Consider the following 24,955-nt stretch of genomic DNA (forward strand, 5'->3'; position numbering starts at 1 on the left):
CGATTACGCCGTCGAAGTCTGAGAAGCACGATCCGAGAGAGTGACATCTTCGACGCCTGCCTGTCACCACGAGGCATAGCACGGCAAGTCCGCAGGACCATGTCACCGACAGTAAGATCTCGGTCATGTGTCGATTCTCTTGCCCTTTGGTTCATGATGGACACAACTCAATGTACTGCGCTACCTGAGCAGGAACTCTACTACTCTCTGCTCTCCTTGTCATACAAGTGCGTGGCAAAGTGACGAACCCGGCTCCCCGCCCGGGGCGGCCGCAGCCCACCGAAGATGCTGGGACCTCAGTACCCACCATGACCAGAACGCGTGATCTAGAACGCGACGACATCGAGACCAGCAACAACCACAATCACAGCCAAGCCAACCGACAGATAACCCTGCATGCCCGACTGGGCCACCGCCATGTTCGCAGCCGATTTCTTGGTGTCCTTCCAGATGGCGTTTTGAAGCTTCTTTCCGGGGCCGCCCTTGTCCTTGCTACCCGTGTTCGGAATCGACTTGTTAGAGTCCTCCTGCTTCTTGTCGTCTGGCTTCTTGTCATCTGGTTTTTTTTTTCTCCTCCGGCTTCTTTTCCTCCGGCTTCTCTTCCGGCCTCTTCTCCTCAGGCTACTTCTCCTCAGGCCTCTTGTCGTCCGGTTTGTTGCCTGGGAGGTTCTTCAGGACGCCTTTACCCTTGCTTATCAAAACCTCGCTTGTCGAGGTCGTCGTTGAGATCGCGCTGGCTGCGTACTTGCTCGGTGTCGGCGGCATCGTCTTGCCCGAAGCTCTTGCCAATGCGGTTGAGAGGACGGGACCCGGGGCGGCTTTCAGAAAATAGCCTGTGGACATTCTTAGGGTCGCGCTTCTGCACGTCCTGATCCAAATTATCGAGTGGGTCAAGCGTCACGGAAACGGTGTCCAGGCCGTTGCACGATTCGGATGTGTTATCCGTGCAATCCGCCACGCCAACCAGGACGGCGCTGGCGATGCCGATCATGACTATGAGGGCTGCGGTGTCCTTCATCTTGTATGCGGTATGGATATCGGTATGCCTTGGGTGCATCGAATTGTCGATGGGTGAGTATGATGCGGCTCAGTTTGTCACTGAGATACGTCTGAGGCGAAGAAGGTAGAACCCCCTCCGTCTAACCGAAAAAGGATCCCCTCGATGTTACTGATAGTCGGCTCACCGTACGCACCTCAGGGTAAGAACTTAGTAACTATGCGGCCTTCTTTCTGATATCGGTGATGCCGCCTTGGCTAATGCTCTGGAAGTTGTTTGGCAGGACAATGAATCCAACGAAGGGCATAGCGGCGCAGGAGATCGTCAAGTTGATGTCTGAGACCAAGTGCAACGGCCTCGAAAACACAACCGGCCCGCATGTCAGTCATGCCCGTCGTTGAACTGCATCGGCAAGTGCGACTCGGTGTTTAGATGACAAGTTGAGATGGCAGGCGCTCCGGGGATGCGAGTCACCACCACGAGTTGCCGCTGCCTAGAAAGCTTCCATCTACACACACGAGGATCATGCCTATGGCCTGGACCCTCGTGAGTCATGGGCTCCCTCTCCGTGCTCGCCTACTATGTTTGCATTGCCTCGTTCCAGCATCGCATAAACACGAACCACACGATATTGCGCGCCATTGATTGCGCATTGGAGGGACGATTCCATGCCTTTGGTTCTTTGCTGTCCTTTCCCTCATCGGCGACGGGAGCGCCCGGACGACCAACCGTTGCCGACTCGGGGGCGACCTGTCCAGCCGAGGTTCCCACTCCCGTCATCGCCTCCGCCGTCGCCATGTCCACTCGTACCGTCTCCATTCGCATCATCGACCGTCATGACGTCGCCCAGAGCATCCCCTGAGCGCCGCCTTGCCAGCTGCCCACCATTCCGCCGCCCTTCGTCGAGTCTCGCACCGGGGCCTCGCTACCTCGCACGCGACACATCGCAGTACTCGTCATTTGAGACCGCGCCCATAGGACGAAGCAGCCCTCGGCTCGCCAACCGGCAGGACGCTGCACTAGTTGCCTGCGAAATCTGGGAAGAAGCGTACAGCGAAATCAGCCGCGACGAAGAGCTCAAGCCTCTCGTGAGGAACTACGAGGAGCTGTACAGCGCCGTCACGAGCAGGGGACCCTTGGCCTTCCGCCGACCCTCGGGCGTGCGAAGAGAGGCCCAAACCGATGACGAAGACAATACACTCCTCGCCGAGGAGTCTTTCACAAGGTTCGCTCAAGAGTACGTGGACCTGGCGAAGCGAGACACTGCAAGCCAAAGCATCGTCTCTGCCGCTGTGCAGTTCGTCCAACGAACCAAAGACGCTATTGGTCTTGCGCTCGCTTGTTCGCCGCCTGCATCGTTGGCCTGGACGGGTGTGTGCACCATCATTTTGCCGGTAAGTCATTCCTCGGAAGACTCGCTGGTCCCGCAGACCTGACAACCCGGCAGATCATCGTCAACCACGCCGAGCAGATCGCCGCGAGAGAGGCAGGCTTCGCCTACGTGATGTCGCGCTTTACGTGGTACGGTCAGGTCCTCGACCTTCTGAACCGAGAATACTGGAAGAGCCCGCACAGCTTCTCGGCGCTGCGCCATGCCATACACGACGAGATCGTCTCGCTCTACAAACTCCTGATCGAGTATCACTTGCGAGCATACTACACGTACTGCCGTCCTCTGACCACGATATCGCGCGATATTCTGAAGCTGGACGATTGGAACTGCATGCTGTCGGGGATCAAGGAGAGCGAGAAGCGCCTGGAAGAGTACATGAGCCTCAACTATGAGCAGCACCTTCTGGACAAACTCCACACGCTGTCCGAGGATGCTCTCCACAAGCAGAGGTTTGAAAGGATACTCAAGTTCAAGTTCCCCGATGACCTCCCCTATTCCGTCTACCAGGCCTATCTGGACAGCATCGACTCTCCGCAGGACGGAACCGGTGCCGGAGTCCTTACGCATCCCGACTTCGTCAGGTGGGTGTCAGCCGATTCGGGCGTCTTCGTGCTGGAAGGGATTCCAGGATCGGGGAAGTCGGTTCTCGCCAAAGCCCTCTTGACGGAACTGTCCGAGTGGAGGGCCACCACGGTTTGCTCCTTCTTCTTCAAGGACAACGGAAAGGGCCAGAATGCTGCCACCACCGCTCTCTGCAGGGTCCTGGACGAGCTCTTCAGGAGACAGCCGCACCTTGTCGACGTCATCAGCGCCAAGATTGACCAACTCCTGCCGGAGGAGGTGCGTTGCAATTTTGACCTGCTCTGGAACGTCCTCGACGAGGCGACCCGGGACTGCGAGCCGGGGAGCGTCACCGTGGTCCTCGACGGGTTCGATGAGTGTGAGCCGGACTCGGCCGGCAAGCTGTGCAAGCGGCTGGCCGAGTACCTCGCGCATTCCAACCCGCCCCTGAAGTTCTTCATCACGACGCGCCCGGTGGTGTCCGTGCCTCAGCTGATCAAGTCGGCCCACGTGGTCGCCCTGAAACTCGAGGAGGATCCGCACTGCCTCAAGCACATCAGCAGGGACATAGAGAGCGTTGTCATGGCCCGTTTCGACGGCTTTGCGACGAAGTGCATCCAAGACACGGCGCTGAGACGAGAACTGCTCGACCTGGTTCGGCCGAAGGAGGAGAGAACGTATCTGTACGTCAAGTTGTTGTTCGACTACCTCGAGATGAAGATGCGTGACGGCGTGCCGCGGGTGCCTCGAGGGTGGATCGACATCTTCAAGACGCTTCCCGCTAACGTCAAAGAGGCCTACCTCGGCTTCCTCAACCGCGTCCGCGAGAACCAACGGGACGACGTGAGAAGGCTGTTCCAGATTATCCTGGCAGCGGCAAGGCCGCTTACCCTGCCGGAGGTTAACATTGCCCTCAACATCCATGATCTCCCTAACGGAAGCAGGTTCGGCCTGGGCCTGCAGGACGAGACTTGCTTCCGCAACTGGATCTTGGATGCCTGCCGATACTTCCTGGACGTCTACAACGGCCGGGTCTACTTCATCCACCAGACAGCCAAAGACTTCCTCCTGGCCGGCCCGGGAGAGAACGGCCACCGAAAGCCCCCCTGGCTGGGGGATTTCACACTGGAGACCTGCCACAGTGCCCTTGCGGAGACCTGCATCCTGTACCTTTCGCTGCCTTTGCGCGTGCCCTCCAAGTTCAAGGGAGAAGACACCGCGGCGGCGGACACAGACGAGTACCACCTCTGGGACGCAACCGAGCTCGGCTTCGCCAGCTATGCGCACCTCTTCTGGCACAGCCATGTACAGGGGATGCTGGGAGCCCGATCAAACGCCGCGAGGCTCCTCGACCTCATGAAGATGCTGCGCCCCTGGTACCAGCACATGCTGACCTCCGTGCGGCTTAGCTCGCCTTGGAGCGCGGTCAACCGGGCTGTGCTCGACAACACTCTCGCCACCGAAGCCGGCACGGTACCTTGGTACACCGACTGCTTCGTCATTGAGCCTTAGCAGGGCCAGGCCTTGAGAGTTGTGGAGAGCAGCGACGGACATCTCGTGATTGCCGATTGGAAGGGGTCGCCAGTTCCCCGGGTTCGCCGCATTCCCATCGACGCTGCAGACGCGTTGGAGGACCTCGGCAAGGCGCTGCGTCTCTTGGCCGCCTCCCAGACGGTCCGTTCCCTGACGGAATACCAGTACTACTCCCCCGTGCCGCGGGATTGGTTCTCGATCCGGCTGTACAACAAGAACATGCCAGCGGACTACGCCTCCAACAAGCTCGAGCTCTTCCACGGGGATTGTCTGCGGTATGTCATCTCCAACCGCGCCGACAGCCATCCCGTCTACGTCCACATGTTCAGCCTCAACGCGTCATGGACGGTCGGAACGCTGCTCTGGCATGTGCAGATCCCGCCCAAGCAGCAGAGGACGGGCGAGCTCACCATGACGCTGCCTCGCCAGGTGCATGGCGACGGCCCGGCGGAAGTCGAAGACACGATCGTTGTCATCTTCTGCATGGGCGAGCAGTGCTCCGAGCGGCTGGTCACGTCGTCGGAGTGGCTCAAGAGCATATACATTCCGCCGATGCTGTGGGGTTCGGACGTGGAGAAGGAGGTGCCGATCTGGCCGTTCTTTGTCCCGCCTCCCAACTGGGTGGTGAAGCAGTTTACCGTCCGTACCGTGCAGCGGCGGCAGAGTGGGCGGGAGGCAGCCGAGGACCATCAGTGATGTGTTCGCTGAGGAACCACAGAGTTGGCCTTGATAGGCCTCGTTGAATGAAGTCTGTTCTCCGCTGGCGACAAGATGCAACATGATGACTCGTCACCGGCACATACGGCGCTTTGACATCTGCATGAATTCGATTATTGCGCAACTTCGCTAACCAGGTGCGGCCAACAGCCCGAGCTCACTACATGAACTACGGTCAGCACTCATAAGCACCGATACTCTTTGCAGTTCGACGGAATGCCACACATATCTTGGTACCACGGCAGCTATTGGGAAGTATAGCATGGTTAATTCGATCGCGACATGACATCAATAACCAACTGGTGCAGCGATTCTTAGGAGATCGAAGTTGCAGGTTCTACCCGGGTGGTTTGACGAGGTTTGTGTATCCTTCGGCATCGCCAGAAATGCCTATGGGCGTATTAATCCCTTCGGTTTCTGCACCGTGGGATTGTGCAACATGTCTAGGATAGGAAAATTGGAGGTTATCACACAATTTACATACTAAGGAGTCAAAATCCTGGCTGTGCAACGCTGACTCGCGTCCCGTGAATGGCATGCATCCAGATTGGAGTGAACCCCTGAATCACAGACCAACCCGACCTGCCGAAGTAGGCCACACCGCACCGCAACCGGCCAACTCGGTGCCGCGTCCCTGGCATAGTGCATCACGGTCACTCCAAGCGGCCAAGGTTTGTGATCAGCACAATGCTTGGCTCGACTTTTGTCACCAACCCAACATGCTTGTTGTGCACCCGGCACCAACCCCGCATATGGGCTGGGCCGTTGCAATTGGTTGGTGTAACCGCCGACCCAGTGACGCCAGGGGGTGGATGATTGCGCATCTGCAAATCACTGTTGTCTACTGTACGGCGGGCGTGATGTGATGATTGTCTTTGGGCTCCCCATTCCGGAAATCCGGATGGATCATGGCCTGATCGGGCTCAATTTGGGTCGGGCAGGGATCGTCACTTTCTACAAGTGCAATGTATTGTGTCTGTGATGTGATGATCCTTCTGATATGCGGAGTGGTGAGACGGGGCCTGGAGAGTTCGGGGGTCGCCGTGAGGGTGAACCAACAGCAGGTGTTTAGGTTTATCTTCTCAGAGGGCAGTGTTATGCCAGCTTAAATTAGGGCGAGATGATATATAGCTTCCGACGGCACTTTGCTTCCCTCAGCAACGTGCTCACGGGCACCATCTCTCTCGGATTTGTTGCTGAGGACCTACTATACCACCCCTCTCTCAAATCTCAACCTTGATATCGGTGGTCATTGAAAACCATCACCCATCAAAATGCCCTCCCTCACGAGAACACTCCTCCGCCTCCTCCTCACCCTATCCCTGACACCAACCACCCTCGCAGCACCCACCACCCCCTCCTCCCTTACCACCAGGAACCTCCTTTCCCACCGCGCCGTCGTCTTCACCCAGGCCTCCTCCTCCTCGCCAGACGGCACATACATCAAAGACGACTACTGCGGCGAAGCCAAACCGTCCTACACCACCACCACCACCACCTCTTCCTCTTCCTCCCCGCTCGCGGCGGACTGTGTGGCGCTGTACAACGCCAACCCGGGGCCGGGGTACTGGACCATCTCAACAGCAGCGAAGGGCGGCGAGGACGGGTGGGTGAGGCTGGGGCAGAGCGGGTCGTGCGCCTTTGAGGTGCGCTGGAATGAGAATGGGGAGGGTGTGGGGGAGTATAAGTTCGGGACGAATGATTTGCGGTTTTATATCCGTGCATATGTGGAACGGGCGCCGCAGGGGCAGGTGGTTGAGGGGAGGGTTGGCGTGAGCAGTACGGTCTGGTGTGATACCGGGCGGGGGATGGGGTTTGTGGATTGGCGGGTTGTACTGGCTTGAATACAATACCTGGGGGTTTTGGAACTTGGGGGATGGGATGGGATGTGTAGGACGGGCAGTTGGACTGGGATTTGATGTGTTGATGAGAGAGAGAGAAAGGTTGTTTGGGCAGTACGGTGAAGCGTGGTGGATCAGGATGGGAATTCGGCTCGGAAGATCAGTGTCAGTAGGGCTGACTTAGGCGGATGCATACGTCCATGCTGGACTGATTTCTCGATGAACACTGCGAGTTCTAGGATACCATTGCTATCCCTCACATCCATCTAACGATAGATAGGGGACGTAGTTTGTCCGAATGATCAACTGTTAGCCCACCACAGCACCCTAGGTTTCAACGCTAGCTTATTTTTGGCCGCCCACATGCATCAGCTCATGCAAGTTTCTGCACCCCGACTGAGTCACCCGGGGTGCAAAGGAAACCTGCACGGTTTGTTTACTGGACAGCGTCCGATCAGACAATCTTCACTTCACCTCGATCTTATACTTGTCATCCAGTCTCCTTTCTCCAACCCATCCTGACACCTGACAAGCTCACCCCTCCATACGTTCTGCGATGGCCCCCAGTCAGCCCACTGCCTCGTTATCAGCCGACGCGATTCACGCATGGGAAACCATCGCGCAGTACTGGGATGCCACCATCACCAAACACGGCAACAAGTACTGGCGGCGACTGCAGGAACCGTGCCTGGCCCGCCTGCTGGGCCCAGCCCTCCAGAGACCCGGCTGCAAGGCCCTCGACCTCGCGACCGGCAACGGCCTGTGCGCCCGCTGGCTCGCGCGCAACGGTGCACATTCCGTGCTGGCCACGGACGGCACCGACGAGATGCTGCGGTTGGCGGATGCGCATCGGCAGACGGAGGAGGAGCCGTGGAAGTCGAAGGTGAGGCTGCAAAAGCTCGATGTCACCAGCGCGGCCGACTTTGCGCGACTGGAGCAGAATGATGATGGGGATTTCGGGTTTGATATCGTGTTGATGAACATGGCCGCCATGGATGTGGCTGACTTGGAGCCGCTTGCCGGCGCGCTGGGTAAAGGGTTGCTTGCAAAGGATGGGGTGTAAGTTTCCAAAGCTGTGTCACATGCAACAGCTGGCTGAGAGAGGCGCACAGGTTCGTCGCGACGTTACTGCACCCGGTGTTCAGCACCTCCGGGGCGGCGATCAACATCCAAAGGAGATTCAACCCCGCCACCGGCGAGGAGGAGATCACCCGGTCCAGGGTCATCACCGAGTACATGGATGTGCCGCCGGCAAAGGGCATCGCGGTGGACGGGCAGCCGGCGAAGCAGGTGAGTGTCCCCCTACCCTGGCTTGCAGGCCCAGTGCGTGGTTGTGCACAAGGCTGAACACCAGCGCAGCTCTACTTCCACCGGCCGATGCACGAGCTCTTCGCCACCTTCTTCCGACACGGACTGGTCATGGATGCCATGGAGGAGCTGGCCTTCAGCGAGGACGATGGCGAGGAGAGGATCGAGTCGACCAGCAACTTCACTCAGCTCCCGATTATTCTCGCCTTTCGAATGAGGTTACCTTGAGCTGGTACTGCTGGACCGTTGGGGGTTGAGGTTGGAGGGGTGTTTGTAGGTTACAGTTGAAATGTCTATGGTCTGAGACCGACTTACTGGTAGTAAATTGGATGCAGTTGGCCGAGAACGACCTAACTTGTACAATAGTACCTACCGCTCACTCTTTCCATAAAAGGTGCCAGCGTGATGCTCCTTCGGAAGCAAATACCTATTGCTATTTCGCTGGGCAGCCTCCAATGCGACAGGAATCCAAATACGCGATAACATGGCCCTTCTCGCCAGCATCACAATTCACAAGCTCTCCAGCCCCCTACAGACAACGTTAGCATCACAGCATACCATCGAACCACACCCCTATTTCCGTGCCTAAGTCCGCTTACGGAATTTACCGCGCTTTGTCACACGACGAGCTGATGTGATGCATCCGGACCATTTAGACATTCCTGGGTCGATCGTACAAAATGACCTTACTAAGCTAGAGACGTTGACGTGGCAACCCGAGATCAAGGTCCAGTGTGTAGCTGTGGCGAGATGCAGCATGCTATTGCAGTGATATCTGCGCTGCACGGCTACCGTGGTTGCAATACATCTGGCGACCCCCTCTCCCCCTTTGGCGGGCAATGATGAATGGGAGCATCGGACGTACGAAGTACACGGTAGGAGTCCGTAATGCCCGTGCAGACCAATCGCATAAGCCGAACCATACTCGCTGGGCCTTCCAAAGCGGCCGAATCCAGGAGATATCTCTCATCTTGTGTGGTACCGGTACAACGGCATGAGTCATGCCACAAGACTACTGTGTAGCCACTTTTGTATGCTGCTGACTTACTCGGAATACTTCCGTACGTAGAAAATTCTCGTGCCTGTGGATAATGACCTGGACCAACAAAAATCGAGCTGCCAGCAACCCAAATATCCCGAATCGCAATGCCGGACGGACCAAATCATGTCTCCGGACGGAGTAAACCATAACACCGGACCCACCAGTACTCACGCCATGGCGCCGTGCTAACTCCGTATGAAGCCTTTCGTATAAAGAAGGTGACGACATCATAGCCTATTCACAGCCCGGATCAGTGTACACCTGCGATTCTGTATTCCCTGTGCTCAAAGGATCTGCATACCAGACACGCCAACTTCGAGCGGCGCAAGTGAACCTTGCATATCACCACCCCTGACGTCCAACATCCCAGTCTGAGTCCACGCTGCTGCAAGATGTCCGACCAGAAGAAGTACGCCAACAAGCTCCACGGCGCACGCGTCCTTGTCATCGGCGGGTCCTCCGGCATCGGCTTCTGCACTGCGGAAGCGTGTGTCGAATACGGCGCCCTCGTGACGGTGGCTTCCTCCAACCCGGCGAAAGTCGAGGCCGCCGTCGCCAGGCTACAGGCGTCCTACCCGTCCGCCAAGGCCAACGTGCACGGCCTCACCGTCGACCTCTCCAAGCCGGACACGCTCGAGTCCGAGCTGCAGTCCCTCTTCGAGCGGGCCGCGCAGGCCATGGGCGGCAGCGAGCTCCTGGACCACGTCGTCTTCACGGCCGGCGACGCGCTGGCGACCATGAAGCTGGCCGACATGACGATGGAGGCCATCCTGCAGGCCGGCCAGATCCGCTTCTTCGCGCCGCTGCTGGCGGCCAAGTTCATCCCGCGCTACGTGCGGCCGTCGCGCGAGAGCAGCTACACCATCACCACGGGCAGCATCAGCGAGCGGCCCATGCCGGACTGGAGCGTCATCGGCTCGTTTGCCGGCGGGCACCACTCCATGGTCCGGAACCTGGCCCTGGACCTGCGGCCGATCAGGGTCAACGGTGTCAGTCCCGGGCCGGTGGATACGGAGCTCTGGAGGGTGCCCAAGGAGGAGAAGGACCGGCTGATGGAGCAGTACGGCAAGCGGATGGCGACGGGGAGGACGGGGAGGCCGGAGGACGTTGCGGAGAGCTATGTCGCGTGCATTAGGGACTACAATATGGATGGCGCGATCATCAGGACGGACGGCGGCGGCCTGTTGATGTAGTGTGTGATGTCTGCGTTGGGACAGACTCGGCAGGGGATATGAAAATATAACGTATCTTATAACGTATCTTATCAGCGAGCCGATCATATCAGCGAGCCGATCACTTTTTGCCGCAACGCGTCATTTTCACACCCAACATCAATTTTCTCTACAACCTAACATGCCTTCTCCTTCAAAAGAAGCCAGGGTAATCCTGGCACTTGAAGCTTGTCAAAACAACAAAAAACTAAGCCTCCGAGCCGCAGCTAAGCTCTACGACGTACCCTATACAACCCTCCATGACCGATCTACTGGCCGGCTTACACGACGCGATCTTCCAGCCAACTCGCGTAAGCTCACCAATCTAGAAGAGAAGGCGATAGTTCAGTATGTGATTGAGCTATCTATACGCGTATTCCCACCTAGACTAAGTGGGGTGGAAGATATGGCCAACCATCTGTTACGCGAACGCGGCGCGCCCCCTGTTGGCAAGCTCTGGGCATATCGGTTTGTTAAACGCCAGCCAGAGCTCTATACGCGTTATGCCCGTCGATACGATTACCAGAGGGCTAAGTGCGAGGATCCAAGGATTATTGGGGAGTGGTTTGCGCTCGTACGAAATACTAAGGCCAAGTATGGTATCGTGGATGATGATATCTATAACTTTGACGAGACCGGGTTTATGATGGGTATGATCTGCCCGGGCATAGTAGTTACGACCTCGGATGGCTATAGTAGGGTAAAACTAGCCTAGCCTAGTAACCGCAAATGGGCAACGGTAATCCAGGGAGTCAATGTGCTTGGCTAGGCTATCCCGCCCTTTATTATCTTGGCTGTATAATACCACCTCGCCAACTGGTATACCGAGTGCAACCTCCTAGCAAACTGGCGTATTGTAACTACCGACAACGGCTGGACTACCAATACGGTAGGCCTAGATTAGATCAAGCATTTCGACTTCTATACAGCATCTTGTATAAAGGGCAAAAAGCGGTTGTTGATCCTCGACGGCCACGAAAGCTACTACTCGACCGAGTTCGAGCTCTACTACCAGGAGAATAATATTATCACGCTCTGTATACCTCCGCATTCCTCCTATAAGCTCTAGCCACTCGATGTTAGCTGCTTTAGGCCGTTGAAACAGTTATACGGTCGCCAGATTAAGGACTTAATACGCGTATATATCAACTACATTAGCAAGCTCGAGTTCCTCTGCGGCTTTCGCGAGGCCTTCTTTGCTTCTATAACGGAGAAGAATATACAAGGTGGCTTTGCAGGGGCTGGCCTAGTACTATACGATCCAGAGAGGGTCCTTTCTACGCTAGACGTAAAGCTTTGTATACCGATACCTCCAACCTCACGACCTAGCACTGTATAATCTTGGGTCTTCCAGACACTATACAACCCCCGAGAAGCCGAATCGCAGTCAACACTTATCAAGACTCGCATTGCCAACCATCAAAACAGCTCTCCAACTTTAATATTAGATGCTGTGGATCAACTTACTAAGGGTACAATGGCTATAATGCACCAGGTGGCCCTTCTTCGGTCAGAGGTCTCTTCGCTCCGTAAGGCCAACGAGGCACTAAGCAAGCGCCGGAGAGCCAAAAGAACACGCGTGCAGCTTAGAGGATCACTTGCAGTATAGGATGCAAAGGATCTACTAGACCAGAAGGCCGTGGTTGGGGAGGTAGTACAAGAAACGCAGCCGGACGGTGGTGGTACAGGGGGGGGTCGTACGAAGGTTCGGTGCTATAGTGTGTGCGGCAAGCCTGGCTATAATGTACGTACGTGCCAGGAGGTTGCAGAAGGGTCTGATTCAGCTATTTCTAATGTAATTATAGTTGGTTCCTAGTGTTAGTATATTGTAATTGAGGATAGATGTTTTGGTGTAGTGGAAATTGATCGGCTCGCTGATATGATCGGCTCGCTGATAAGATACGTTAAGCGAGATGAACATATAAGCGAATTGAACACTTTGACCGCGACGCGCCTTCTCTCCATACCACAACCAAAATCCTCTACACCCAACGATGTCTTCGGCTTCAAGAGAGTCTAGGGTAATCTTAGCCCTTAAAGCTATTCAAAAGAACCTAAAACTTAGTCTTTGCGCCGCAGCAAAGATCTATAACGTCATAGTCAATACTATCCGAAACCGACGCGACGGCAAGCCTGTACGACGCGATACTACGCCCAACTCGCGCCGGCTTACCGATTCTGAAGAGAAGGCTCTTGTTCAGTATATAATTGAGCTATCTGAGCGAGCCTTTCCCCCAAGACTACGTAGTGTGGAAGATATGGCCAACCAACTACTATACGTATGCGACGCGCCCCCTATCGGCAAGCTCTGGGCGTATAACTTCGTCAAACGCCAGCCAGAGCTCCGGACGCGTTATACGCGTAGATATGACTACCAGAGGGCCAAATATAAGGATCCAAAGGTCATTGGCGAATGGTTTACCCTTATACGGAACGTTAAGGCCAAGTACAGTATCGTAGATGACGATATCTGCAACTTCGACGAGACTAGGTTTATAATGGGCATTATCTTCCCAGGCATAGTGGTAACAACCTCAGATGGCCATGGCAAGGCAAAGCTAGCCCAGCCTGGCAACCGCGAATGGGCGACTATAATCTAAGGCGTCAATGCCCTTAGCTGGGCTATCCCTCCATTCATCATCTTAGCGGCGCAATACCACCTCGCCAACTGGTATACCGAGTGCAACCTCCCGGCCGACTGGCGTATTACAACCACCGACAATGGCTGGACTACTAATGTAATAGGCCTTGATTGGATCAAGCACTTCGACTACCATATAGCACCTCGGATAAAGGGTAAATACCGGTTATTGATCCTTGATGGCCATAAAAGCTACTACTCGACCGAGTTCAAGCTCTACTACCAGCAGAATAATATTATCACGCTCTATATGCCTCTATATTCCTCCCACCTCCTCCAGCCACTTGATGTTGGCTGCTTTGGGCTGTTGAAGCAGGTATATGGTCGCTAGATCAAGGACTTAATACGCGCGTATATCAGCCATGTAAGCAAGCTCGAGTTCCTTTATACCTTTCGTATAGCCTTCTTTGCCTCTATTACCAAGAGGAATATATAGGGCGGTTTTATAGGGGCTGGCCTTATACCATACGATCCAGAGAGGGTACTTTCGAAGCTAAATATCAAGCTTCGTATACCAACACCCCTAACCTTATAGCCAGGCACTATACAATCTTAGGTCTTCCAGACACTATACAACCCCCAAGAAGCCAACTCACAGTCAACGCTCATCAAGACTCGCATTGCCAACCATCAAAATAGCTCCCCGACTTCGATGTTGGCTGCTATGGACTAGCTTACCAAGGGTATGATGGCTATAATGCACCAGGTGGCCCTCCTTCAGGCAGAGGTGTCTTCGCTCTGCAAGGCCAACGAGGCGCTAAGCAAGCGCCGAAGAGCCAAAAGAACGCGTGTATAGCTTAGAGGATCGCTTGCAGTATAAGATGCAAAGGATCTACTAGACCAAAAGGCTGTGGTTGGGGAGGTGGCATAAGAAATGCAGCCGGATGGTGGTGGTGCAGGGGGGGCTTGTACAAAGGTTCGGTGCTGTGGTATATGCGGCAAGCCTGGTCATAATGCCCGCACTTGTCAGGAGGTTGCAGAAGCATCTGATTCAGCTGTTTCTGATGTAATTATAGTAGGTTCATAATGTTGTTGTGTTGTAATTGTAGTTGACTGTTATAGTATAGTGGCAAGTGTTCAATTCGCTTATATGTTCATCTCGCTTAACATACATGATAAGCGAGTGACCTAGACAAGCGAATGACCTACTCTCCACTACCCTATAAACATTATCCTCAATTATAAAACAACAAAACTATCAACTAACTACAATTACATCAGAAACGGCTGAATCAGATGCTTCTGCAACCTCCTGGCAAGTGCGGGCATTATAACCAGGCTTGCCGCATACACCACAGCACCGAACCTTCGTACAACCCCCACTAGCACTACTACCATCCAGCTGTGTTTCTTATATTGCCTCCCCACCTATAGCCCCCTAGCTTACCACCTCCTATACCTCCTGCACAGTAAGTGATCCTCCAAGCCGTACACGTGTTTTTTTGGCTCTCCGGCGCTTGCTTAGCGCCTCGTTAGCCTTGCAGAGCGAAGACACCTCTACCTGAAGGAGGGCTACCTAGTGTATTATAGCCATCGTACCCTTGGTAAGCTGGTCCATAGCAGCCAACATTGAAGTCGGGGAGCTATTTTGATAGTTGGCAATATAAGTCTTAATAAGCGTTGACTATAACTCGGCTTCTCGAGAGTTGTATAGTATCTGGAAGACCCAAGATTATATAGTGCCTAGCCGTAAGGTTAGGGATGTTGATATACGAAGCTTGATATCTAGCTTTGAAAGCACCCTCTCTAGATTGTATAGCATAAGGCCAGCCCCTATAAAACCGCCCTGTATATTCCTCTTGGTAATAGAGGCAAAGAAGGCTATACGAAAGGTATAAAGGAACTCGAGCTTGCTTACATGGCTGATATACGCGCGTATTAAGTCCTTGATCTAGCGACCATATACCTGCTTCAACAGCCCAAAGCAGCCAACATCAAGTAGCTGGAGGAGGTGGGAGGAATATGGAGGTATGCAGAGCGTGATAATATTATTCTACTGGTAGTAGAGCTCGAACTCGGTCGAGTAGTAGCTTTCGTGGCCATCGAGGATCAACAACCGGTATTTGCCCTTTGTCCGAGGTGCTATATAGTAGTTGAAGTGCTTGGTCCAATCAAGGCCTACTACGTTGGTAGTCTAGCCGTTCTCGGTGGTTGCGAAACGCCAGTCGGCCGGGAGGTTGTACTCGGTGTACCAGTTGACGAGGTGGTATTACGCGGCCAAGATGATGAATAGAGGGATAGCCTAGCCGAGAGTATTGACTCCCTAGATTACTATTGCCTACTTGCAATTGCCAGGCTAGGCTAGCTTAGCCTTGCTCCGGCCATCTAAGGTCGTAACAACCATACCTGTAAAAATAATGCCCATTATAAACCCGGTCTCGTCAAAGTTATAGATATCGTCATCTACAATACTATACTTGGCCTTAGTATTCTATACAAGCCTAAACCACTCGCAAATAACATCTGGATCTTCACATCTAGCCCTCTAGTAGTCGTATCTACATGTATATCGTATACGGAGCTCTGGCCGGCGTTTGACGAAGTTATAAGCCCGGCGTTTGCCAATAGGGGGCGCGTCGCATTCGCGCAATAGTTGGTTGGCCATATCTTCCACACCACACAACCTAGGCGGGAATGCATGTGCAGATAGCTCATTGACATATTGAACTATCGCCTTCTCTTCTAGATCTATGAGCTTGCGCGAGTTGGCTGGAAGATCGTATCGTGCAGGCTTGCCGGCGCGTCGGCGCCCCAGGGTCCTACGGTCAACCCCATAGATCTTAGCTGCGGCTCGTTCGCTTAGATTCTTGTCGTTTTGAAGAGCTTGGAGAGCCAAGATTATCTGGCCTTCTTTTGAAGTAGAGGGCATTTTGGATGGTAGAGGAAATTTTGTTGTTGAGTGCAAAGATGTCGCGTCGTGTAGGAAGTGGGTCATTCGCTTGTCTGGGTCACTCGCTTATCATGTACGTTATAAGATACGTTAATACACTTTAATACTCGATGAATCATCTCCTGTAGGGTACAGCTAAGTGCTACGTGACTTTCCACCCCGTTCCAGCCGGTAGTTTATCTCCAACCCGGAGAGGCGGAGCAAATCGCGAAGGGGTCAATCGCGAAGGCGCTAATAGCGAAGCCCTCGGGTGGTGGCAAGTAACGCGACGGGTGCCAGCGAGGCGATGACGGAACGGGACTTTACGGGAGGAGCACTCTTACCCCAGCCGGGAGGCTGGGGGGACGCTTCTTGTATGGTTCTAGCAGAGGAGAGCCGAGGGGTCGGCAATTGACTTTCCGACGGTAGAATTGTCATCGATTGAAAGTGAGCGGCGACGGCACGCGATACGGGAAGACATGGAGCGTCACCAATGTAGAGAAGGATCGGTTTTGAAAAGAAAATTAGCACAAGGACGGCGACTAGGACGCTAAAAATATTTGAGGAGGTAGCGGAGAGCGTGTCAGTTGATTCATGGGATTATTTGGACAGGGCGATAATTAGGAGTGATGGTGGTGGGAATATTCTGTGAGTCTGAGCTTAAGTTTGGGCGGTCATATCCCAGTGACCAGCTTCGAAGCTGATTGTGAGCTTGAGAGCTAAGCTGAGGACAGAAGTGGCCAGATCTCCACCGAGTGAAGCTATGAAACGTCTACGGCTGCTTCTCTGTGGTCTCATGCTTGAATCCGTAACATGCGTTGTGGGCATGGCTGCCCGCTAACGGCGGTGTCCGGCATTGTGGGGCGGCGCGGAACGGGGCTGGCAGGATCAGGTGGGTCCTTCCGGCACCGAGAACGGCGGATTTGCGTGACCCCCCATCTGATTCGGTCATGCCAGTCCTATGCGAGCATTTGTCTGTACAAATCTCAGGCCACTGCCCGGCTTATAACCGGTATCCGACCGAGCGGAGAGGTCTGAGGTACACGATCTTTCCCGAAAGGAATGTGGGATCAAAGGTCTGCTGTTCGAATCTGCTCCAATGCAACACCAGGCTGCCGGTCCTTCTCGGAGCCGACTGCCTCGAAACCTGCAGAGGGGACTAAAAGTACCTGATGACCGAGAGGTTTCTCCCCCTCCTTTTCCTCTCCTTTCCCTTACTAGATATCCTGTGTTCTTTGCGGAAACAGAACGCGCAATCTGCGTTCGGCACCTGATAAAGTCGATACTGTCGATTTCCCAGTGCTGTAGTGCAAGGCCAGTTACTGTCACACTCCGGTTGGAACATGCAATACTAATGCCGTCATCCACGAGGATAACCAAGATATATCCTCGAGGTATTCAAGGAACGATGATGGAGCGCAGGATTGAATGACTCCGATCTTTAGCTAAACTCCGAGACTAGCAAATAGTATAGAAGCCCAACCCCTTCGGCCGCCTGTTCGCTCAATGCGCATTCATCTCCGTGTAAATCCACCGTTCTGTCCATCCATTCATCTTTCCACATGTCGCCACCATCTAGTCCCTTTTCCTTGCGTCAAAACGCCGCAAATCAGAATTTCCTTCACTCGTAGATATAGCAATACTTCCCTCCGACGGGCGAGACAAGCTCCCGAATCGGCTTCGGTGAATCGAGAATGCCAAACTCCACCATCGTGTCGAGGGTGACGTTAGGACTAGCAGGAACTGTAGCAGAGTTAGCTGTGGACTCACACGGAAAAGCTTTGGAGAGTTGGCATACCATTCGCGGCCGTCATCGTTCCCCAAACCTGGTACGTCCTCTTGGTGAGATTCTGACCCTGCCACATGGTCCACACGCGGTCGAGCTGCGCATGGTGCAGCCAGAAGGCGGGATCGCTGGGGCTGGCGTAGACATCCAGCCCGTCGAGCCCGATCTGCCAGTGCCCGCTCGCATGGATGCCGCCGGGCACGCCGCCGGGGGCGTCCATCTCCATGTTGACACAGCCCAGATCATCGCCGCACACGTCCATCAGCTCGGTAACCGCCGAGGGCCGCGTGCCCCTGCTGAAGCTCGGACTGAGATCACGCGTCAGACAGCGCGGGTTGTACCCCCGCCCACCATTCGGCCCCTGCGGATGGAAGCCCACAGGGCCGAGCCTAATCTCCCACTTGCCCGCCGCAAATGGACCGGCGGTCACGCAGCCGCCGCCCGTGGCAGGCGGGATGTCCAGGGAGAAGCCGCCGGGCAGCTCGATCGTGGTCGCCTTCCGTCCGGGGATGTAGAGCCCGTTGCCGCCCAGGCTCAAGTCGGAGCCGTCAAACACCTCGGCCTTGCGCGGGTCCAGGTAGGACTTGGTCCAGTCCCAGTAGGGCATGGGGCCCGCGTAGCCGCAGAGCGAGCGCAGGTCGTGCTCGAAGAGGTGCAGCAGGTGGCGGTGGAAGGGCAGGAAGAGGCCCGAGGCGTGCACGAAGTCGGTCGCGTCGATGTGGGTGATGATGTAGTCGTCGTAGCGCGTGCGGGCGCCGGGGGCGTGGTAGGGCGACGTCTTGGCGGGGAGGGTGTTGATGCAGTGGAGGGAGGCGATGAAAGATCTTCTCTCGTCGTCGGTGAGGGCCGGCCTGGTGGGGTGTTAGCTTCTCGCTAGGTCTGACCAAGGCAGCAGGGTCGAGAGAAAGGGGGTTGAATGCTTACCATTCCTTGCGGCGGCGGATGTTCTCAGGGGTGCATCCATTCGTGCTGTTGCTGATGGCAGATATGGTGTTTTGCTGGTACTGCTTCGAAAACTCGGTGATGCGCTGAGCAGCGCGGACTTCAGAGTCCTCGGTGATCGGGGCGGCAGCGGCGATGGTCATGAGACCGAGGAAGAAGGAGAGACGAGGCATCATGGTCGTAAGTTGGTGCGGTGATGAAGAAGGTAATTGGCGTTCTCGTCGGACGTTATGGTCGTGTAGATTTGGTCAAGATCAGAAAGATGGCAGTCAGATTCCTCAAATTGGAGCGAGGTTTACGATTTGGTGAAAGTTCCAGATTCGTGGGATGAAGGAAGGTGAGAAGCCAAACGTAAGTTGGGGGGTCGGTAGATGGAGGACACAGAGAAGGCACTTGTGGCCTCGTGATCAACACAACCATGAGGCCCAAGGGTCACGGGACGCACTCTGACATACTGGCACTGGCAACGACAAATCAACAACTACAGGGGCATGCAGATGGATGGAATGCTGCTGCGGCATACGAACTCGGATCCCGCATCAAGGTTGTGGATCAAGCACCCCTTTTTTCAGGGGCATGTGTGACTTAGTGATCAATCCCACTTTGACCTAAAAAGCCATACCAATCCTGAACTCAACTATAACACTATGTGCCGTACATGCCGAGAGCAAGACAGCCGCCATCACCAACCCGCCAAGACCTTTTCCTGCCGCAACGCGTCCCTTTCCGCATTTGTTGACTCCCACTGCTGAAGCAGCTCGCTGATGCGTTCACATGCCAGTGCCAGGATCTTGGCCTTATTGACAGTGCTGCCGGGTCTGTTGCCACACGCCTCCATGGGTTGCCCGAGCAACTGCACCTGGTGGTTGACGTCAGTCGACGCTCGCTTCGGTTGTGTGTCGTTATCTTCGTAGCACCCGAGGCGCAGCGCCGCCTGCAAGCTCTGAAACTCCGCACCAAGCTTGTCCCGGTACCTCTTTCCGACGCGGTTTTGTGCTTGACGCGAGTCGCGCCTCAGTTTCTCCTCATGCCCGTTTTCACCTTTGCTTCGTCCATCGCCCATGCCTTTGCCGCTCTCGCGACGCTTGGTCGTTTTGGCGGCGGTCAAAGCCGCTTCTCGCTTCTCTTTGATGTCGATGGCGCCCACAGTATCGCTGCTGCGCATCGCGCTCAAGGGCTGTGCGGACCACATCGCAAGACTTCAGTGCTGGCTCTTTATGGAGTGGGTGTTGGCTGACACGTTGCTCACACTGCCTCTTTCAGCCTTAGCGATCTTGTTCCTAGGATATGCGGCGCATTGTCTTCGAACACATACCGAGGCTACCGTCGATATCGGCCGATCTATTCGGGCACTCGCAAGATGGCTTCGTGGTCGCTATGGCGATCGGCGTCCGTACCCGCCTCAGCTTGAGCCTCATCGCGCAAGGCATCAGGGCGCTTAGGCGCTTGTTGATTAGGTCACGCCAAGTGGCGGCGGCCCCTGGCTGTACCGCCGGTCCGCGATCCCGCTTCCAAACGCGTTGTCTCTCGATGCAGAGGAACTTCTCGACGGCGTTTCGGAGTGACAGACGGATGATGGGCCGGGCTTGGATAGAATACCATCTTGGATGCTCTCTTTTACCATTTTGGACTGGGCTGGAGGCGTTGGCAGGGTGCGGTCTACTTGGAATGTTCAAACTCAGCGATAATAAAACAAAGCACCTGAGTCTACGCTATGCCGCGGCATGCTCTACTGGGTCGTGGCCGCTCCGATTTCAATCTCGAATGGAGGTGATTAGGTAGAGGTGATTGCCACGGTGCAGCCAACAGTGACCAGAACGCCACTGCAGCGCTCAGTGATCTACCAACCAACTATACCTTATGCAGCCGTGCCGGGTTACACCTTCCCCTCAAATGCGAAACATGATTAGGCCCCAACCGTTGGAGCGCTGCCGTAATTGCCGTCCCTACATAACACGGTCCTCTTGTCATCATCGTCCTCTTCCTCATCCTCTTCCTCATCCTTATCATCATCACTATCATCGTCACTATTATCGTCCACATCACTATCCTCCTCCTCCTGTCCTCACTCTTCCTCGGTCTTTTTGAGATAGTTTTCATTGAACCCCGCAACCATCGTGACGCGCCGGGCATTCCCAGCAGTCTAAAACCGGCGAATCCGAGCCTCGATTCTCGTGCCGGGGTGGACCTTCGGAAAGAATGGAACCGGATAGTCGGGATATATTCAGCTGGCAAGTTAACATATCTATCTGACAAGCTGTTAGCGCTATCAGGCCTGGCGTGTCTACAGGAGGGCGGGCAAGTTCGTATACGTTCACAGATGGGTGTCTAGGGGAACAGCACGCACCGGAAGCGTTGCCCCTCTCTTCGGTATGTTACTTGGCAGGCTTTGATTATGAGATCGTTGATCTGCAGGAGAGTGAGGAGTACGTGAACAAGAGGAAGATATTTGAGTTCGTCAAACCGGAACTCGACTTTGAGAATCCCAGGATAGTGACTTGGTTCATGTAGTTACCATTACTTAGAGCGCGGGTGGTCTTAGTATGAGCCGCCCTGCACTCCCCACTCACCCCCCCACCCAAAAAAAAGGCCCCGGACTACGTACATAGTAGTATACTTCCTCAAAAGATAGAATTATACTCCTCGAAAGATAAAATCACAACCTACAACAACCGCACACTACCCCTTACTGCAAATTCACAAATAACCCCCCATCCACCAGCAGCTGCGCGCCGGTCACGTACCCACTCAGCTCCTCACACGCCAAAAACACTGCCGGCCCGGCCAAATCCCCCGGCACGCCCGTCCTGCCCAGCGGTATCCTTCCCTCCATGTACCCCCGCTTCCCGTCATCCTTCAGATCCTCCTCGTTCAACTGCGTACGAATCGTGCCCGGCAGCAGCGCGTTACACCGGATGTTATACTGCCCCAGCGCACAGGCCGTGCTCTGCATCAGACTGAGCACGCCCGCCTTGGTGGGCGTGTAATGCGTCTGCTGCGCGCCGCCGACGAGCGCCGAGATGGAGCTGATGGCGATGATCGACCCCCCCGGAGGGGAATTCACGCGGGCCATGTGCCGCGCCGCGGCCTGGACCATGTAGAAGGCGCCGTCGAGGTTGGTGCGCACCGTGTTGGAGAACAGGTCCGGGGAGAGGTCGAGGAAGGGCGCGAAGGTGCAGATCCCCGCGTTGGCGACGCAGATGTCCAGGCGGGTGGTGTTGAATTGGGACAGGGCGAAGGAGACGAGCGCCGGGCCGGTGGCCGGGTCGCGCACGTCGCCTGGCAGGTGGGCGAGCTTCCCGGCGGTGGTTGGGCTGGCTTCGTGCAGGGCCGCGGCTTCGGAGAGGAGGGAGTCGAGGTGGGGCTTGTCCTTTTCCAGGTCGAGGTGGTTCACGGCTACGTTGCAGCCCTGTGCGAGGAAGGCGAGGGCGATGGCGCGGCCGATGCCGGTTGTGCCGCCTGTGATGATGGCGGTAGCGCCAAGGAGGAGGTTGGTTGGGGGCATGGCTTGGCGGGTTTACTGTGCTATACTACGGCGCTTAGGTTTGGGTGTAGGGCATAGATGGTTTTCAATATGTCGATAGGAGCGTATGAGGATCGAGTGTAGTCTAGGCTGGACCGGGTGGTGTTGATGTTGAATCCCCATGAGATCTATGAGGGGCCGGTTCGCGGGGTTAATACCATGGGGATCCGCATTCCGCACCCGCCGGGGTGTCAATTTGACGCGGGCCATTTCTCGGATATTTCAGTTGACCCATCGTTCTGCTTGCCATTACCTCTCCTGCAGACGATTCTGTGTGCTGCATCTGGGCTCAAGCTCATTTGGGAAGTCAAGTCGAGGTCGAACCCCGGCGGGGACGACCCCTTGACTTCCCCGCAGACCCACCGCTTTAGTGCCTCGGGCCCACACCTCGGGTTAAATGACAGCGAGGCAAGCAAGGCCAAGTCTCCTCCCTGCCAACAGTTCGCCTTTTCAAGAGATGGGGTGCTACGAGGGCATTCCAGAGAGGTCGACTCTAAGCAACTGTAACTCACAGGCAGGTTCCCAAACTTTCCACCCATAGAAGAAAGGAAATAGCCGACCCGGCCACTCAACTTCACGAGAGATCGCATGACGTCAGTCGTCCCGCGACTCGTCCAAGAGGCATTCTGGTAAGACCAAAGACGACTCCTTGAATTCTGTCAATATGCAAGAAGCTATTATGGTCTGATGGCAACACGGCATCCAATATGGTTGGTGGTTCGACCTTGATACCCTACGCGGTCCCGTTCTGCGCCTGCGCCGTTTCCTCCGGATTGCCATTCGGCGGGCCGAGAGACTGCGGCAATGCCAACAGGTAGGTGCTGGGAATCAGCTTGGACCTTGCCGCGGGGTTCACGGCCAACCCAAAGCCTGGCTTATCCAAGTCGGCCGTCGTGAGGAAGCCCTTCGTCGGAATGGGCTCGTCCATGAACAGGTCACCAAACACCGGCAACACACTCTTCCCGTCGGCCGAGTTGGCCAGGTACTCCTGGAACGGCGTGTTGGGCTGGCTGATGACGAAGTGGTAGCTGTAGGGCCCGCTCGCGTGCGGCACCACCGGGATGTCGTAGGCGGCCGCCATGGCAGCGACCTTGAGCAGCTCGGTCATACCGCCGAGCCACATGACGTCCGGCTGGATGATGTCGAGGTTGCGGCCCTCGATGAGCTTGCGGAAGCCGTAGCGCGAGTACTCGTGCTCGCCCGTCGTGAACTTGATGGTCGGGTGCGCCCGCTTGATCTGCTCGAAGCCGTCGGTGTCGTCGGGGCTGAGACACTCCTCCCACCAGTTGATGTTGAGCTCCTCGCACGCCTTGGCGATCTCGATCGTGTATGGCACGTTCAGCGACATGTAGCAGTCGACCATGAGCGGGAAGTCGGGCCCGACCGACTCGCGGTGTTTGCGCAGGAACTCGACGTTCTTCTTGAGCCCGGCGTGGCCCTCCTCGGGGCAGTACGGCAGCGGCACCTTGGCGCCCCAGAAGCCCATGGCCTTGGCGGCCGGCGGGTCGGGGCCGGTGCAGTAGAAGTCGATGCGGTCCTTGGTGTTGCCGCCGATCAGCTTGTACACGGGCTCCCCGCGGATCTTGCCCAGCAGGTCCCACAAGGCCAGGTCGATGACGGAGATGACGGCGACCGGCAGGCCCTTGCGGCCGTAGAACATGGATGCGCGGTACATCTGCTCGAAGAGATGGTTCGTGTTGCGAGGGTCGGCACCGATCAGGAAGCGCTCAAAGTGCTGGTGGACAAGCCAGCATGCCGGCGGGCCTGCCCATGTTAGCCTGGGACGTGGTGACCAGCAACTAACACTCGGTGCTTACCGCCGAAGCCGGTTGCGAAGCCGACGGTGCCGTCGGTAGCCTCGATCTCAACGAAGAAGGAGCCGAGCACGTTGATGCCCCAGCTTGTGCGCGAGGCTCTGTATTTCTCCCATTTCGAGCATGGTGTTGAGATGGGCGAGTCGATCAGCCTGTGCGGGTTAGTCAGCGGCTATTCCTACAGCAGCTGCATGGAACCCCTACCAGTGTCCCCCCTTGACGTTGTGGTAATCGCCGCCTTCGGCATGTTAGCCACCAGCTCTTGACGATCCACGGAAATCTCTCACGCACCTGACCCAACACCGCCAATGACATAGGACCTTATGGCCTTGATGGTCGGGAATTCTCGAGCCGCGGCCATCTCGAGAGCCTGCTAGTCGGAGCCAAGAGGTTGCGATCAGTCCCGCGAGGAATAGGGCACGACTTCGGAGTGTATGGGCCCAGGATTTGGTGTTGGTGTTTGTCAGCTTCCACAGATCGTAGTCTTGGCAGGAGAGACGACAATTGACTTCATCAACGCGGGGGCAGCCCTTTTCTTGGGGCAGTTCTGCAACGTGAGATGGTGGGGCCTGCAGTCGGGCGGTGATATCCCGACGATGGAGACCTCTTGGGGTTGAGGCGTCGTCCACTCGGCTTCGTAGCAGTCCCCCTGCCCGGCGCCCCATCCAGATTGGACAGTGGAATGCGTGAGCCGGGTCAGATGTCAGGTGCCCCAAGGCCTTCGGCTTCCACGAGAGCGGCAGCGCCCGCCGGCCCTACGGGGTGAAACAGTACAAC

General features: G+C 55.7%; 9 protein-coding genes across 9 annotated transcripts; 4 read left to right on the plus strand and 5 right to left on the minus strand.

Annotated features, from left to right (window-relative positions):
• Window positions 1-326: 326 nt before the first annotated feature.
• On the minus strand, window positions 327-1,018 carry B0T15DRAFT_493368 (uncharacterized protein; the record flags this gene model as incomplete). The annotated part of the gene is made up of 2 exons (XM_062866941.1): window positions 327-556; window positions 703-1,018. The coding sequence occupies 2 exons, from the start codon at window positions 1,016-1,018 to the stop codon at window positions 327-329; spliced, it is 546 nt and encodes a 181-aa protein (XP_062720965.1).
• A 647-nt stretch (window positions 1,019-1,665) lies between these two features.
• B0T15DRAFT_484882 (uncharacterized protein) lies at window positions 1,666-5,180 on the plus strand (the record flags this gene model as incomplete). The annotated part of the gene is made up of 3 exons (XM_062866252.1): window positions 1,666-2,391; window positions 2,445-4,327; window positions 4,496-5,180. 3 exons carry the CDS (start codon window positions 1,666-1,668, stop codon window positions 5,178-5,180), a joined length of 3,294 nt encoding a protein of 1,097 aa, XP_062720966.1.
• An 884-nt stretch (window positions 5,181-6,064) lies between these two features.
• B0T15DRAFT_531572 (uncharacterized protein) lies at window positions 6,065-7,420 on the plus strand. The gene has a single exon (XM_062869257.1). It carries the CDS (start codon window positions 6,476-6,478, stop codon window positions 7,043-7,045), a length of 570 nt encoding a protein of 189 aa, XP_062720967.1. The 5' UTR covers window positions 6,065-6,475; the 3' UTR covers window positions 7,046-7,420.
• On the plus strand, window positions 7,405-8,825 carry B0T15DRAFT_415463 (S-adenosyl-L-methionine-dependent methyltransferase). Its single transcript, XM_062865461.1, has 3 exons — window positions 7,405-8,101; window positions 8,155-8,332; window positions 8,402-8,825. Exons 1-3 carry the CDS (start codon window positions 7,599-7,601, stop codon window positions 8,576-8,578), a joined length of 858 nt encoding a protein of 285 aa, XP_062720968.1. The 5' UTR covers window positions 7,405-7,598; the 3' UTR covers window positions 8,579-8,825.
• A 574-nt stretch (window positions 8,826-9,399) lies between these two features.
• On the plus strand, window positions 9,400-10,715 carry B0T15DRAFT_531575 (uncharacterized protein). The gene has a single exon (XM_062869258.1). The coding sequence runs from the start codon at window positions 9,785-9,787 to the stop codon at window positions 10,583-10,585; it is 801 nt and encodes a 266-aa protein (XP_062720969.1). The 5' UTR covers window positions 9,400-9,784; the 3' UTR covers window positions 10,586-10,715.
• Window positions 10,716-17,639: 6,924 nt separating this feature from the next.
• On the minus strand, window positions 17,640-19,017 carry B0T15DRAFT_555122 (uncharacterized protein; the record flags this gene model as incomplete). Its single annotated transcript, XM_062870378.1, has 3 exons — window positions 17,640-17,856; window positions 17,912-18,750; window positions 18,824-19,017. The coding sequence occupies 3 exons, from the start codon at window positions 19,015-19,017 to the stop codon at window positions 17,735-17,737; spliced, it is 1,155 nt and encodes a 384-aa protein (XP_062720970.1). The 3' UTR covers window positions 17,640-17,734.
• Window positions 19,018-19,523: 506 nt separating this feature from the next.
• Window positions 19,524-19,850, minus strand: B0T15DRAFT_370052 (uncharacterized protein; the record flags this gene model as incomplete). The annotated part of the gene is made up of 1 exon (XM_062864194.1): window positions 19,524-19,850. A coding segment is annotated over one exon (327 nt), but the record flags the coding sequence as incomplete, so codon positions are not given.
• A 1,400-nt stretch (window positions 19,851-21,250) lies between these two features.
• Window positions 21,251-22,721, minus strand: B0T15DRAFT_191008 (uncharacterized protein). The gene has a single exon (XM_062862441.1). The coding sequence runs from the start codon at window positions 22,344-22,346 to the stop codon at window positions 21,528-21,530; it is 819 nt and encodes a 272-aa protein (XP_062720972.1). The 5' UTR covers window positions 22,347-22,721; the 3' UTR covers window positions 21,251-21,527.
• On the minus strand, window positions 22,722-24,736 carry B0T15DRAFT_190901 (enolase C-terminal domain-like protein). Its single transcript, XM_062862439.1, has 4 exons — window positions 24,470-24,736; window positions 24,383-24,416; window positions 24,182-24,330; window positions 22,722-24,128 (listed from the first exon to the last, which is right to left on the minus strand). The coding sequence occupies exons 1-4, from the start codon at window positions 24,537-24,539 to the stop codon at window positions 23,098-23,100; spliced, it is 1,284 nt and encodes a 427-aa protein (XP_062720973.1). The 5' UTR covers window positions 24,540-24,736; the 3' UTR covers window positions 22,722-23,097.
• Between the last annotated feature and the right edge of the window lie 219 nt (window positions 24,737-24,955).

Source organism: Chaetomium strumarium, assembly GCF_033439665.1.
Source record: "Chaetomium strumarium strain CBS 333.67 chromosome Unknown B0T15scaffold_4, whole genome shotgun sequence".
Taxonomy (NCBI): Eukaryota; Fungi; Ascomycota; class Sordariomycetes; order Sordariales; family Chaetomiaceae; genus Chaetomium; species Chaetomium strumarium.